At 40.1% G+C, this 16,237-nt stretch overlaps 1 protein-coding gene and 1 long non-coding RNA gene across 3 annotated transcripts in view; one reads left to right on the top strand and one right to left on the bottom strand.

Moving 5' to 3' along the window:
• Window positions 1-16,237, top strand: part of LOC111492363 (mitotic spindle checkpoint protein MAD1) — a 39,299-nt gene that overhangs the window by 2,670 nt on the left and 20,392 nt on the right. The window contains exons 2-3 of the mRNA XM_023141686.1: window positions 594-693; window positions 9,477-9,637. Of these exons, the coding sequence (XP_022997454.1) occupies window positions 594-693; window positions 9,477-9,637 (261 nt within the window). The remainder of the gene's footprint in view (window positions 1-593; window positions 694-9,476; window positions 9,638-16,237) is intronic.
• Window positions 2,482-16,237, bottom strand: part of LOC111493399 — a 631,558-nt gene continuing 617,802 nt past the window's right edge. Inside the window, exons 2-3 of one of the 2 annotated variants that reach the window (XR_002720005.1) lie at window positions 7,068-7,074; window positions 2,482-3,124 (exon numbers count right to left, since the gene is read on the bottom strand). This is a non-coding gene — a long non-coding RNA (uncharacterized LOC111493399). Of the gene's footprint in view, window positions 3,401-7,067; window positions 7,075-16,237 lie in introns of both variants that reach the window. The other variant, XR_002720004.1, reaches the window with a different exon arrangement.

Raw genomic sequence — 16,237 nt, 5'->3', positions numbered from 1 at the left:
GGGGGGGGGGGGGGGGGGGGGAAACTTCCTTTGGTGCATGATAATTCCATCTAAGGCTGGTATTAATTGCTAGATCTCTCTTCTATCAGGTCATGTTAAAATTTGATTATTTCCAGATAGACATCACAATGTGTTTAATATCAGTTAAGTCCCTTTAAAGCATCGACACTGGAAGAAAAGAAAACTATTTATGATCCCACTTTGTAGGCGATTCATTGTCATTAATTAATCAGTGTGGACTAACCAAGCTAGGTAACTATGATATTTGAACTACTCCAATAGTTTTATCCTCCAACGAGAAGTTGATATGGTGCAATTTGTGTCACCTTCTTTATGATGCCATGTCAAAGTATGTTTGGCCGCTTGCAATACTTTTTACCTGTTTCACAGTAATTTATTATAGTTAGAAATCAAATGTCTTTGCTCCTTGACACATTAAACTTTAGTTTAGAACTCACATATGAACTTCGCACAATAATAAGCTTTCCAATACCTCTTTCATATTTTGTCCCAATCAATTTTGTCTACTTGCTTTTATTCCTTAATTACTGGTAGAACTTGAACCATGAACTTTAATTGTGTTTATTTTTCAGGTGAAGGCAGACTTCTTAGATGCATTAAGCAATGCAGAGAAGCAAGTTCATGATTATGAATTGAAGTTGGGCGAGCTAAATGAGAACCTCTCCAAAGTTGGTGAGTTGTTAGCATATAAGTTCTATTAATTGCTGGTAGATGAAGTGAATGCAGTTTTATATTCTTTTGAAGAAAGTCTAATGCTGAAAGATAAAAATTTCCAAAAAGGAGGAATGAAAAAGAGAGAGTGAAAATACTAAGGTAATATTACAAGCAACCTAATTTAAACATATATCTTGTAAGGAAAAATCATAGAAGAGCTTGGAATAAGAACACCAAATAGAAACCTGGAATTTTGCTGCCTCAAACGATCTAGCCAACAATTGCTTTCAAGAACTGACTATGCGCCAATTGAATTTTTGATATAATAGCCTAACTGGATTATAACCCACCACAAATGAAGCCGTGGAGGAAGACTTGGACCAATTAGCAATTGAAGAGTTGTGCTTGAAACCATTAGTGAATACCCATGAAGATTAGAAATCCCAAATAATTTCTGCCAATAGATGAAGTGTATCGGTGAAGACTCTTAAGTTTTGGAAGTGAGGAGCTGCTGTGTACGAAATAAGTTATGCATTTGGTTCAACGATGCGATGTTTTTTTTTTTTTTGTTTTTTTTTTTTTTTGTAGAAGATATGAAGACAAAGTTGGTGGTTCTTCTTTCTATCTCTCATTTGTGTTGTTCAAACATTCCTTAGTTGATTGTTGCAACTCCTTGTGTATTCTCAATTTTCTAAGCAAGATAGAGATGATTTTGTTTCAACTCAGTTGTTGAAGCGTTGGTCCTTCCAAGGATGGCACTTAATGTGTTGTTTGGCCTCCTTCTGGAGGTAGGAAGTTAATTCAAATACTTGCTGATTTCTCCAAAAAAAAAAAAAAAAAAAGCGAAAAGGTTGGCTTATTTTTGGGAAATGTTAAAAGATTTCCTTCAGAATTATGAAGAACATTATTGGTCTTTAATTGATTTTCTTAAATAGATTTTGGTAGAGGATTCATCTGTGTTGTCTGTGGTTAAAGAGAAGCCAATTCATAGAAGTTATGTGGAGGCTGTAAAGAAGAGCGTGAGGGACAGTCAGTGTTTTGAACTCCGCTGAAGACAATCTATTTGAACATCTTCTTGGGTTCGAATGGAGAAAGAAGTGGTGAATATGAACTTCTGTGAGGTTTTAGTTAAAGAAGTTTTAGAAGATACTTTTCAATTTCCAGTCTTGATTAATTACCACAACAAATCAAATGAAACTTGGCAAAAAAGAAATGAACACTCTGCCAAGGAACTGTGTTTCTTTTCCTTCAAACCTCTAATTTGCTCTTGCTTGCTGCTACTAACAGGTGTCGGTGATTTTGGTGCTTCAATTTATCCTTTCATGGGTTTGCCCTCTAGCTTAAGCTTACCTAATGCAAAAGAAGAAATCAGATCTTTTGATAGTTGTTGATCACGCACAACTCAGTATGAGTCCGTGTAGTAGCAGTCCTCTCAATTCGACTAGCCTTGCTTCCATTTTTCTTTTAATATTTTTGAGTCTATGTAAAGAGCAAAGTTGGAGTAGGGTATGACAGGGTGTAGCGATAAAACACAGGATGTGTGGTAAATTTCTATTTTGTCATTCCCAGTGACGAATTGTCCCAACTTTCTTTTCTTCCAAGAGATTCAATTTTAATACAACACTGATCATAAGTGCTAGAAGTCGCCGAAATCCTTATTTTTTTGTCATAAACTCTCATCCCTATTGTAATACTTGCAAATGTCTTTTTATACATTGGTACGTGTGAATGAGGATGTTGTTATAAAGACTTTGGGGTTCCAATAGGCCACTGTAAATCTACTGGGCTATCACATTCTTTGGTTAGATCTTCCAACCTCTTCCTTGTTCATGTATCGTCCATTGATTTGATTTTCCGTTGGGATGTTTCAAATCAAAGAAAGAAAGGAACCATAATAAATCCTCATTAAGTAATGGGTTTTTAAGGGGGCTTGCTTTGCTGGAACATCGGGTTGCCTAAATTGTCGGATGATGCTATTCGGGGTCGATGCTTGCATACGTGTTAGATATGTTTGCTTATTGAGTTCATTGCTTTTTTGGTACGAGGGACCTATGCTTGCCAAATTAGCTTTCTTAGACAACACTCTAGTTTCTCTCGAAGCAAGAGGTCTTGCTTATCCCGACCCAATAGTTTGAATAGTCAACTACTTTTCAGTTGAAAAATTGGTTTTTTCATTAAATTGGTTCATAGATCAAGAAAGAATTCAGCTGCTTACGAGGGGATGCAATTAATCGAAGGTTAGAAGCTGAAATTTCTCTTAGGTCATCAATGAATTGAGGTGTGAATTTTCAAAAGGCAAGAAGCCCTGAAGTAAGGAATGATTCAACATTAATTGGACTAAACTCCTCTTGACAGAATAAATGGGCTCTCCGGATTGTTCTTAATAGTCACCCATCACATGGCTCTCAAATCCAACCTGTGGTGGATCCGAGAGACAAAAGTCAAAACGCTTATGGTTGATGAGGCTTTGCTGAAATTAAGTATTGAGGTATTAGAAGCTGCAATTTAATCGAGAGTCAAAAGCTAGAATTTCTCCTTTGCCATAAATGAATTGAGGTGTTAATTCCTGGAAGGCAAGAAACCCTAAAGTTAGGGAAGAATCAACATTAATTCGACTGAACTCTTCTTGGTAGACTATTAGTATTCTAGAACTGTGCTGGATAGTCACCCATCACACACTCTCAAACCCAACCTATGGTGGATCTCGTGAGACAAAGTCAAAACGCTTATGGTTGATAAGACTCTGATAAAATTAGAAGAAAGGATTTTGAAGAGTCTTGATGAAAAATGGAGGCCATATGAAATTTTCTATTTAAAAATTGAAAATTGGTCAAGAGAAGCATACCAATTCAAATTTTATTGAGGGGTATGAAGATTGGGTCTCCATAAAGAACTTACCTTTAACATATTGGGAACTAAGCACGTTTGAAGCAATTGGAGAATATTCTGGTGGATATTCTGGTGGCCTTGGTAGTGTTTCGTCTCAAACCCTTAATTTGATTGACTGTACTGAAGCTCGTATTGAAGTAAAGAAGAACCTGGAAAAAGAGGGCATTCTTTTCTTAGATTTGGGGATGTGACTTCACTAAATCCTCCAAATATCTTTAATGGTGTTCTGTCTTTAAATGATTTCTCAAATTCCTTAGATTTATGTAGGCACAGCAAGTCATGGAAGATGGAATCATTAGTGCTTCCAAGGACACTGTTTTAATTATGCCAGCAGATGAAGCTTTAATGGTGTGCTGTCTTTAAATGACTTTTCAAGTTCCTTAGATTTATGTAAGCTACAGCAAGTCATGGAAGATGGAGTCATTAGTGCTTCCAAGGACACTGTTTTAATTATGCCAGAAGATGAAGCTTATATTGTCCCTAGCCTGCCTGGCGAGCATCAACAGTCAGCTTCCATCATCATCTTAAACGAGGAGGATGTCATTAATGTGCTAGAGAATGAAGGTTTAGTTATGCCAGAGGAGGCTTTTATTGCACCAGGTGTTGAGAAGACATCTTTAAATACTTGTCCTTTATCTGAACAGGTGGGTCCTTCTACTGTGCCTTTTCAGAATATTGATTCTTCTTCAGTTAAAGAAATACAAAACAGGCCTCTCATTGAAACAGTTCCTGTAATTAATGAAGATCTCTCTTCCAAGGTAATGGTTCCTTTAATGGATGATGGTCTCCCTCCCAAGGCAACGATTCAAATTGATGATGGTCTGTCTTCCAAGGCTATGGTTCATAATTCCTCCAAAGATTTAGACTCCTTAGTTTCAATGAGTATCAAAGAAGTAAAAGATGGTTTTATGGCAGCTTATTCAAATTATCATGCAAGATAAAAAGAAATCATCCCTTTGACTTCCAATGGTTACTGATGAGCATTGTTTATAAGAATATTGGCTCATAGAAGACTTTTCAAGTAATTCTTCAAGCCCCAATTAGCCTTTCATACTCACTCCTGGTAATAATGATTTGGTTGGAATAAAAGTCTCTTAAGGGTATCATTCATTCATCCAAAGTCCTTTCATCTTCTGAATAAGCATCTAATCCTTGTTTTAATAACTCTGATGATGAGTCGGATGTTAGTTTGAGTAGTATGGAACTGCATCTTCATTCTCATGGCAACAACTTTCGAGTATGAATTGGTTGAGAGTCATTACGTCAATGACACTTTTTCTTCTTTAAACCGATGCAGGTTTTCGTCATTATTAGAGCTCAGTGGTCTGCAGCTGCATGAAATTTCTCCTTTGAGTTCCCTGAGGATTCATAACAAGAATTAATAATGCATTTTATTTCTCGTTTTTCCATGAAAGTTCTGTCATGGAATATCAGGGATCTGGGAGATTTTTTTAAAAAGTTCAATTTTGAAGAAATTCCTACAACTCCATTGTCCTGATATGGTGCTTATTCAAGAAACCAAGGTTGGCTTGTTTTTTTTAATAGGAAATTCATCAACTTATTATGGAATCTGTAAGATATGAGCTAGATGAATGTGAAATCCATTGTCTGTTCAGGTGGCATGCTAATCAAGTGGGATGACAGCAAGTTGAAAGCATTGGAAGTTCTAAAAGGTGGTTCGGTTAAAATTTCTTTTCAACAAGACATGATTAGTTAGTTTACAATTGTTTCGGGTCTAAATGACTATAGAGAAAGAAAACATCTTTGGAATGAATAAGATTAGCCATCATTATGTGGGCTATAAAATACAGTGATTTTCTGTTTCAAGAAAGTGCTTGGGAGCAGTTATGGGTAATTTTTTGCGAGATTTTGTACTGTCAGAGACTATGATTGGGCATATTATTGATGTGGAGATGGAACTACATCAACACTTCATACCCAGTTTTCTTGGTTTGCTGGGGTTAAATCTGTTGAGATTGCATTGCAACAAGTCAAATCCCTAAACTTGATAAGACTGCATCAGAGAGAATTTTAAAAACTCGTGGGATTCTGGCAAGGCAAGTAAATGGGATAGTTGCCGATCATTGTGTTTAGCTATCGGCAGATGGTGAAAAAATTACTTTGTCTAGTGGGACACTCTCAAACATTTTTTTTTTGGCTACTCATATTCACACTCTTGTTGGCTCAAGCTGCCCTCTTTATTCAATATCCAAATTGTGGATGGAAAGAAATCAAATAATCTTAAAAGAAAGCAACTATCTAAACTTTACAAATTTGAATTGGTCCGTTTGAGAACTTCCTCTTGGTGTTCTCTCTCATAGGATTTTGCTGGATTTTCTCTAGAGGATATTTTTGCCTTCAATTGGAATGTCTTTATAATTTATTTTGAGTGATTGATTGTTTAATTTTATTGCTTTCTTTTATCGTTTTCTCTTTTTCACTCCCTTGTGGAGTTCGTATCTTTGACCATTAGACTCTTTTCATTTCTTCAATGAAACATTTTTTTCTTGTTAAAAAAAAAAAAGAAAAAAAGAAAAAAAGAAAAAAAAGAAAAAAGAAAAGATGAAGTGAATGAGTTGCCAAATAGCAAATGAATTAGGTTCTCTCATGCCAAAGAACACAAAAACACATTGATGGCATGAGGGAAGAAAAGGCTAGCTTCCTTTGCAAAACTTGAGAGGAATTCAATCAATTAGTAATCACTATCCACATAAGAATATTGATTCTCTTTGGACATTTTGACTTCCATAAGGCCGATAAAACATCTTTTGGAATAGGAGAACTATTATGCCAATTATCAGCTACAAAACCATAAGGAAGGAATTAAAGAGATATTTTAGAGACTTGGCATCCACAATTTTTAAGGAGAATCTCCAAACCAAGCGTCCTGTCAAAAGTGAATCCTCTTCCCATTGCCGGGAAAAAAATGGGAAAGTTTATCCACATCTTTCTAGACTTTTGAAATATTGAGCTAGGGAATTTGAAGGCTCGCTTTTCTCCAAAGGGAAAGTGAATGCTGTTCTATTGCTGATAAATTCTTTTTTTTTTTTAAAACAAGAATCGAACTTTTCATTAAGGAAATGAAAAGAGACTAATCTTTAAAGATACAAAGTCCAATGAAGAGTGAAAAAACAATAAAAAAAAAAACGAAATAAAGACCAAACATTATGAAAAAAAAAAAAAAAAAACTATAAAGCAGAAATAAAGGCATGCTAATTAAGACAATACCCCATAAGAACATCCAGCAATAATCTTTGAGAATATCAAGAAGACTTTAACCGCACGGATTCAAATCTGCCAAACCAAGAAAGGCGCTGATATTTTATCTCTTCAACCACAATTCTGATAGGATGACTTTGACCACACTAAACCATAGGAGCTTTGCCTTTGGATTTAAGAAGTTGAAAAATATTTTCCTTCATTAAACAGTTCTTGATTTTTCTTACCAATAAGAACCTTGAGAAAGCTGCCACTCTGATATTTTATCTGGCGTATTAAAAAACCTTGGACCTGTGTCTTTCTTGCAAACACCCAGCCACTACCTTGGCCAAAGTTTTAATAGCTCCAGATGTCTTAGATTGTATTGGCTGAGATAAAGGTTTTGTCTTAGATTTAAAGTTATCAGAACTTTGTAGGGAAACATTTAACAAATTCCAAAATGTAAGCCATCCCTTCTTTGAAAAGCCCATTGACACTTGAATGTACTTTCTGCCACTTGACGAGGGCCAAACAACACATCTCATGAACTAACCTGTAGGAGACTTGAGTTTTTCCAGACGAGAAGTACATGAATCATTGCAAGCTTGCTTGGAGAAGTACTGTTGATTTGGCCAATGCAACAATTTAACAATGGATCTTTCAAACCACCTCAAGTGTGGTGGAGAAAGGGGTATCATCATTTTGCTCGTGTACCTTCCTCATAAAAATTTTCAGATTTAAACCAAAAAACGAAATGTTGATCTTGCAATTACTAACTTCCAGGACTAAAAAGAAAATAACTAAAATCGGATAAGAAACTGGAGCTGAACAGACTTGTGGCTGAATTGGCTGAAAGCTAGAATCAGTGAGGTAGGGGGAGTGAGGAGAGAGAGAGAGANGGGGGGGGGGGGGGGGGGGATCTAGAGACTGCAAATTTCATGGAAATTATTCTATTGTTGGGTTCCCTCTTGTATCATTATGTCATTGAGTGAGGAAAGAAGAATTTAACTCTATTTGTACAAGAGGGATCCCAGTGAGAAAATAACGATAGCTAGGATCCCTCTTGTATAAATAATCCTATTTTCTCACTAAAGAATATATTAAAAAATTATTCTCATACCTAGCTATATGGTATCAGAGAAGTCCTGTGTATGAACCCCTATTGTATCATTTCCCTCCCCAATTAATATTGATTTTCATTTGTTGGGCCTTCTTCAAATTCGTAAGCTTGCAAGTGAAGGAAAATGTTGAATGATTGACATAATTAAATTTATCATAACTCCTCAGCTCAAGCTTTTGGGTTGATTGGTGAGGTAACGTTTGAAAAGGTTTTATGTACTCATTTTTGTGAAGAAATTGGATATCCTTCAAAGAATCTGTCTGATAAGTCTCCTCCTCTCCTTCCTGACAATGCAGTAGATGAAAAAGGAACAAAATTTTCTTTTTAAAGGAGCTGTGGCGTTGATTTGTATTAGATTAATGCAAAAGCCTGTCTCTAGTGGGTGCCCTTGGTTGATATTTCTCTTTGGATTTTTGTTTCGGAGTTTGTTGAAGTTGGTTTTGTTTTTTGGGCTGTGTTTGGTCATGTTTTGTTGTTTCTTTGGGTGTTTTATTCCGACCCCCCTTGGGAATTTGTATGATTGAACACTTTTCTTCCTTTTGACCTATCATTTAAAATTATATTTCTATTTAAAATAAATAACATCAACAGCAAACTAAGGTTCCTATAAAAAAATCTCAAACTGAAGATGCTGGTACCATATAAATCTTTTACTGAGTAGTATTAGTGTTTCTAGAACATATACTTACACTTGCCTTGGAAGAAATTTTAGCTGAAGGTTGTCTTGATATTGTGAGTTGGGACCTTTCCTTGTCTTCCATTTTCTTTATTACTGTCTTCTCTTATTTCAAATTCCAACCTAAGTAGGGGTGTTTTATCCTTCTTCATGGGGAAATTCCTCAAGTATTATTTCAAAGTTTAAATATATCTATATGGAAGTTCCAAAGGAATTTTTAAATAGTATCGGGGATCTTTCTCATTTTTTAAGGTTGCCGTAAGCAGGTCCTGTGTCTGAATAGGGGTTTGTTTTCATTGTTCCTTGTAAAGTTTTGAAGTTTTGAAGTCAAGTTGGAGCACCCTCTCCTATTGGTGTCTTCATGACCTTTTCTTCCAAGTTTTGTCTTCTGGGCAGTGGCTCAGGAGTTGATCTTATCCATCGTTGGAGTTGGTCTTAGCTTCAGTGGTTCTGGTTTATCGGTTTTCTGTGTTAGTTTTTCACCTCATTTCAGTGGCTGTTTTCCATCGAGCACTTTGTTCTTCAGTGTCTTTTTTAGGTTTCTTATAATTTACGGAATTTGTTCTTTATTGGTTTTGTTGGTTGTTCTCACTCCCACTAGGAGTTTGTATCCTTGAGCCTTTTTCTTTCTTTTCATTTATTATTGAAAAGTTTGTTACTTGTTAAGAAAAAAAATTAAATGGTTGTGTGATCTCTCGGTTTGTACTTCCTTGTTTATAGGATGGAGTTTACCTTAAGGTGAATGGTTTTTTTGGTTTGTTTTGATCATTTAGCTGGTATCTGTTTTTGTTTTAGTTCTTTGCTGGTTTCTTCCTAGGTAAGTTATTTCTACTTCCATGTAATTTTCCATTTTAGTTTTCAATATTTGATCAAAAAATTTTTTCTTGCCGATTTGAGTTGTCATTGTAATTGTCGCAGAATCGGAGAGAAAAAAATTTCTGGATCAGTTATTATACACAGAGCAAGAACTTGCTGCTACAAGGGGACGTGAAAAGGTTTTGCAAGAGCAATTAATTAAAGAAATTAATGATTCCGGGGAACAATTGAAGAAGCAAATGCAAATAAGCAGTGAACTGGAGGTATGTTCATTTGAATTTCAGGCCCAACGACCAAAAGAGTTCTATTTCCTAGCTGGTTGGTTCTTATTTTCTATCCTTGAAGAGAACACGGCGGGAAAACACTTTCTCTTTTCATTTTAGTCATTGTTTTTTTTTTTTTTTTTTTAATTTTTTTAATTTTTTAATTTTTTTATTATTATCAAAGAAACAAAATTTTCATTAATAGATGAAAAGACATAAAACTTCAAGATACAAACTCCCATGCGGAGTGAAAGAGAGGAAAAAAACCAACTAAACAAAGCCAACCAAACTCTCCAAACCTCCAAACCTCCAAACCCTAATTAAACAAGGGTTTTGGAAGCGACAATAGAGTTGTGGAGATGATTGATTAACAATATGAGATAGAAAAGCAGAGGGCGGCAATGGAGAACACCATCGGAAGATAGTAAGAGAAAGGAAAAAGAGAGGACGCTAGTGACACAATCGCACTTTTGAAGGCAGCGAACTAGCGATTATGCGGCACTCACTTTCCAACGACAAGTGAGCTAAGCCAATTTGTTCTTGCGTCGCCTACGGCCAAGCGACGTATGATCGAGCCTCTAGCCTCGTTTTAAAAGAAGGTTTTAGAAAACGAGGGTAGAGAGAGATTTTAGAAAGAGAGATTTTTGAAACAGACGTTATATAAGCAAGCAAGAGAGAGATAACAACGGCTTAGCATATATAACCTTGGGTAGGGAGAAGTTGACAGCTAGTCATATCCCCCTATAGTACATTCTGAGGCATTTCATGTCTGACAGGCCTAGACATGATATTTTTGAGGCGTCATACGCCCTAAAACTACAAAAGTAAAAACACTATAATGAAAAGACATGACAAGGGTTTGGCTTGCCATGGGCATGCGACCATGGGCAACACGCCCTGGACGAGCATGACCGTGACATCCTCCCCTACCTAATTGGTTGACGTCCCTATCAACCGACTACTTTCAAACCTTGCGATGTGGGTGGCGGCGGAGTTCAGATCTTCGGCGCGTTCCCAGCTGGTTTCCTCTGTAGGGAGATTCTTCCATTTGACAAGGAATTCACGAATCGTCCGTACAGGTCTTCCTATCTTCCTAACCCTGTCGGCGAGGATTTCCTCTACTTCTTTTGTTTCTTTTTGCCTCAGACCGATGCTCGGTCTCGTGATTGCATTTTGTTGGTCGTCGTCTGGGTCAGGGTGGTATGGCTTCAAGTTGCTCACATGAATTACTGGGTGGATTTTCATCCATGCGGGTAGTGCAACTCGGTAGGAGGTAGTCCCGATATTTTTAAGGACTTCAACTGGGCCTTCATATCTTCGAACTAGTCTCTGGTCCTTTCGACTGCGAAATCTGATCTGTTCTGGTTTCAGCTTGATGAGAACTTGATCTCCTGCTCGGAATTGAAGGGGGCGACGCTTCTTGTCCGCCCACTTTTTCATATGCTTGGAAGCCTTCTCTAAATATGCCCGGGCTATATTCGTTGTCTGCTTCCATTCTCTTGTGAAGTTGTGAGCTTGAGGGTTTTTCCCTGCATAAAGATGATCAATAGTATGGGGTAAGGCCGGTTGTCATCCACTTACAATTTCGAAGGGACTCTTTCCTGTAGACGAGCAGGTTTGACAATTGAAGCAAAATTGGGCGACATCTAATAGTTGTATCCAGTTCTTCTGGCGAGCGTCGACGAAGTGACGTAAGTATTCTTCGAGCAAACAATTGAACCGTTCTGCCTGTCCATCGGTTTAAGGGTGATAACTCGAGGAGATGTTTAAGGTTGTTCCCAAGAAGGCGAATAACTCAGTCCAGAATGTCCCAATGAATCTGCCATCCCTATCACTGATGATGCTCGACGGAATGCCCCATAACTTTACAACGTGTTTGAAAAATAGTTGGGTTGTGAGTTCGGCGAGCATAATTTGGGAGTGGGGATGAATGTCGCATATTTTGAGAATCGGTCTACGATAACCAAGATAGCGTCATATTCCCCGACTTTTGGGAGGTGTGTTATGAAGTTCAGAGATACACTTTCCCAGGGTCTTGTTGGCACAGGTAGAGGTTCCAAGAGTCTTGAGACTTTGGCTTTCTCGACTTTGTCCTGTTCACAGATGAGGCACGTCTTGGTGTATTGCATGATGTCGTCTCGCATGTTTGGCCGGAAGTACCCCTTTTTTATTAGGGCGTATGTTCTTTGCCACCCAGGGTGTCCGGCCCATAAGGTATCATGACATTCCTGAATGAGCTTCTTCCTCAGTTCTCCCGTTCTTGGGACATACAATCTGTTTTCTTTTGTTATCAGAAGGTCTCCCTCAACCCAAAACTGTCGTGTTTTCCCAACTTTAGCTAGTTCGACGACGGCTTTGGCCGATGGGTCTTTGTGTAAATGTTCCTTGATGATGTCGCGCATCGATCCATCGATCTTACTTGAGTGAATATGGGCTAACATGCACAGGGCCGCATGTTCGCCCTTCCGACTCAGTGCGTCGACTGCTTGATTACTCTTTCCTGCTTTGTGTTCGAACTTGAAGTCGAATTCGGCCAACGACTCCTGCCATCTGGCTTGTTTTGCCGTCAATTTTGGTTGATCAAAGAAGTGACAAATGGCGCTGTTATCCGTCTTCACTACGAACTGCGATCCCAAGAGATACTGTCTCCAGACTCGAAGGCATTGGACTACAACCAGCATTTCTTTCTCGGAGACAGTGTATCTACGTTCGGCGTCATTGAGCTTTCGACTTTCGTAAGCGATGGGGTGGCCTTCCTGAATAAGGACCCCACCTAGGGCAAAGTCGGAAGCATCTGTTTCTATTTCAAATGGCTTTGTAACATCTACCGATCCGAGGACAGGACCCCTCGTCATGGTTGTTTTTAGATCTTCAAAGGCCATTTGACAATCATTGGACCACGACCAAGGGTGGTCTTTCTTCAACAGCTCTGTCAATGGGGCGACTCGTCGTGAAAACCCTTCGACGAACCGCCTATAGTAGTTGGCTAATCCTAAGAAGGACCGCACATCGGATACGGAAGTAGGAACCTTCCATTCTTGGATAGCTTTTATCTTATCGCTATCCATACTAATCTGTCCACATTTGACGACATGTCCAAGGAAGTTGATGCATGTTTGTGCGAATGCACATTTCTCTTTCTTGACATACAGTTGGTTCTGTCATAGCTAGTCGAACACCAGCTTCAAGTGCACTTCGTGTTCCTCTAGGGTTGTGTTGTAAACCACTATGTCGTCGAGGTATACTATGACAAACTGATCCAAGTATTCGTAGAAAACTTGGTTCATCAACGTGTAGAAAGTAGCTGGGGCGTTTGTCAAGCCAAAGGGCATTACTAGGAATTCGAAGGCCTCATATCTTGTTACACACGTCGTCTTGGGCTCGTCCCCTTCGGCAATACGTACTTGGTAATACCCTGATCGTAAGTCCAACTTCGTGAAGTACTTGGCCACGTGAAGTTGGTCGAACAAGTCGGATATTATCGGCGGCGGATATTTGTTGCGTACCGTCACCTTGTTTAAGGCTTTATAGTCTATGCACAGACGCAACGTCCCATCCTTCTTCTGGAACAGTACGGGGGCTCTATAGGGTGCCTTTGCCGGCGGATGAATCCCGCCTTCAGCAACTCATCCAGTTGCTTCCTTAATTCGGCTAGCTCGGGCGGAGCCATTCGGTATGCATTCTTCACTGGCGGTTTAACCCCGGGAGTGAGTTCGATTTTGTGATCAATGCCTCGACGAGGTGGTAATGTTTGGGGTAAGCTCTCTGGCATTATGTCAGCATAGTTGTTTAGTACCTCCTTGATTTCATTTGGGACAGTTTCTTCGGTGGTCGCTACTTCCATCAGTGGTATGGCCATAAATGTAGGTTCCTCTCGTGCGAGTCCCCTTTTCAATTGTATGGCCGAGATCATTCGAAGATTACCTGGTTGCTTGATGCTTGCAGGTATTACTGTGGGGTTGCGGTCGGTGATCACCAAGCGTTTTGCCAGCGGCATTGGGATAACCTTGTGTTCTAAGAGGAACTCCATCCCAAGTACCACGTCAAAGTCGTCCATGCGAGCTACGACAAGATCTAGCTCCCCTGTCCAATCCCCTATTTTGAAGGGGACTCTTTTGGAAACTCCCACAATAAGCAAGGCCTCAGAGTTGACAGCTTTCATTTTCTCCGGGTCCTTTCCTATGGTGAGTCCCAATCTTCGGGCTTCTTGACCGGCGATGAAGTTGTGGGTCGCTCCTGAATCTATCAAAGTGCTCTTGCTCGGTCGAGAATTTATTGTCGCATCTACGAACATGAGCCCTTTCTCTACTATCTCCTTCGGTTCGACCTTCCGTTGGAGGGCTGACAAGAATTTAAGCGGCGCCCATTCGGGGATTGTCTTGATCTTCCTTCTTGTCTAGCATAGTCTCGACCCTTGCGTCATTGCTCTCTTGAATGGACACTTGGAGTGCAGTGAGAGAGGCCGGATGAGGACAGTAAGATACTTTGTGGGGACCTTTACACAGCATGCATTGTAAAGGCGTCGTCGAGTGGTTCCTTTGATGGTAAGGTCCTCGAGATGTCCCCGCTTGGTTGTTCTGAGGAGGTCTATCCGTCCATCCGCTTGGTCTGTCGTTACCTCCGTTCGGTCTGTTGGGGCTTCCATTTCGATGACTTGGTGGCTTGTATGTCTTGCCCCTAGTGTTTGGGTCTGGTGTCATTCTTCTTTGGGATCCCGCTTCGTTCTCATAGTCTAGGAGTCTCTCGGCACAGGCCATTGCGGCAGCTAGGGTTTGGACCTTGTTCTCGTGTAGCCGAATTAAGGAAGCAACTGGATGAGTTGCTGAAGGCGGGATTCATCCGCCGGCAAAGGCACCCTATAGAGCCCCCGTACTGTTCCAGAAGAAGGATGGGACGTTGCGTCTGTGCATAGACTATAAAGCCTTAAACAAGGTGACGGTACGCAACAAATATCCGCCGCCGATAATATCCGACTTGTTCGACCAACTTCACGTGGCCAAGTACTTCACGAAGTTGGACTTACGATCAGGGTATTACCAAGTACGTATTGCCGAAGGGGACGAGCCCAAGACGACGTGTGTAACAAGATATGAGGCCTTCGAATTCCTAGTAATGCCCTTTGGCTTGACAAACGCCCCAGCTACTTTCTACACGTTGATGAACCAAGTTTTCTACGAATACTTGGATCAGTTTGTCATAGTATACCTCGACGACATAGTGGTTTACAACACAACCCTAGAGGAACACGAAGTGCACTTGAAGCTGGTGTTCGACTAGCTATGACAGAACCAACTGTATGTCAAGAAAGAGAAATGTGCATTCGCACAAACATGCATCAACTTCCTTGGACATGTCGTCAAATGTGGACAGATTAGTATGGATAGCGATAAGATAAAAGCTATCCAAGAATGGAAGGTTCCTACTTCCGTATCCGATGTGCGGTCCTTCTTAGGATTAGCCAACTACTATAGGCGGTTCGTCGAAGGTTTTTCACGACGAGCCGCCCCATTGACAGAGCTGTTGAAGAAAGACCACCCTTGGTCGTGGTCCAATGATTGTCAAATGGCCTTTGAAGATCTAAAAACAACCATGACGAGGGGTCCTGTCCTCGGATTGGTAGATGTTACAAAGCCATTTGAAATAGAAACAGATGCTTCCGACTTTTCCCTAGGTGGGGTCCTTATTCAGGAAGGCCACCCCATTGCTTACGAAAGTCGAAAGCTCAATGACGCCGAACGTAGATACACTGTCTCCGAGAAAGAAATGCTGGCTGTAGTCCATTGCCTTCGAGTCTGGAGACAGTATCTCTTGGGATCACAGTTCGTAGTGAAGACAGATAACAGCGCCATTTGCCACTTCTTTGCTCAACCAAAATTGACGGCAAAACAAGCCCGGTGGCAGGAGTCGTTGGTTGAAGTCAGGATCACAGTTCGTAGTGAAGACGGATAACAGCGCCATTTGCCTCTTCTTTGATCAACCAAAATTGACGGCAAAACAAGTCCGGTGGGAGGAGTCGTTGGCCGAATTCGACTTCAAGTTCGAACACAAAGCAGGAAAGAGTAATCAAGCAGTCGACGCACTGAGTCGGAAGGGCGAACATGCGGCCCTGTGCATGTTAGCTCATATTCACTCAAGTAAGATCGATGGATCGATGCGCGACATCATCAAGGAACATTTACACAAAGACCCATCGGCCAAAGCCGTCGTCGAACTAGCTAAAGCTGGGAAAACACGACAGTTTTGGGTTGAGGGAGACCTTCTGATAACAAAAGGAAACAGATTGTATGTCTCAAGAACGGGAGAACTGAGGAAGAAGCTCATTCAGGAATGTCATGATACATTATGGGCCGGACACCCTAGGTGGCAAAGAACGTACGCCCTAATAAAAAAGGGGTACTTCTGGCCAAACATGCGAGACGACATCATGCAATACACCAAGATGTGCCTCATCTGTCAACAGGACAAAGTCGAGAAAGCCAAAGTCTCAAGACTCTTGGAACCTCTACCTGTGCCAACAAGACCCTGGGAAAGTGTATCTCTGAACTTCATAACACACCTCCCGAAAGTCGGGGAATATGACGCTATCTTGGTTATTGTCGA

This window comes from Cucurbita maxima, unplaced genomic scaffold, assembly GCF_002738345.1.
Source record: "Cucurbita maxima cultivar Rimu unplaced genomic scaffold, Cmax_1.0 Cma_Scf00001, whole genome shotgun sequence".
NCBI classification, from domain to species: domain Eukaryota; kingdom Viridiplantae; phylum Streptophyta; class Magnoliopsida; order Cucurbitales; family Cucurbitaceae; genus Cucurbita; species Cucurbita maxima.
The sequence above is the reverse complement of the archived record's forward strand: the minus strand, read 5'-3'. Positions and strand labels throughout refer to the sequence as shown.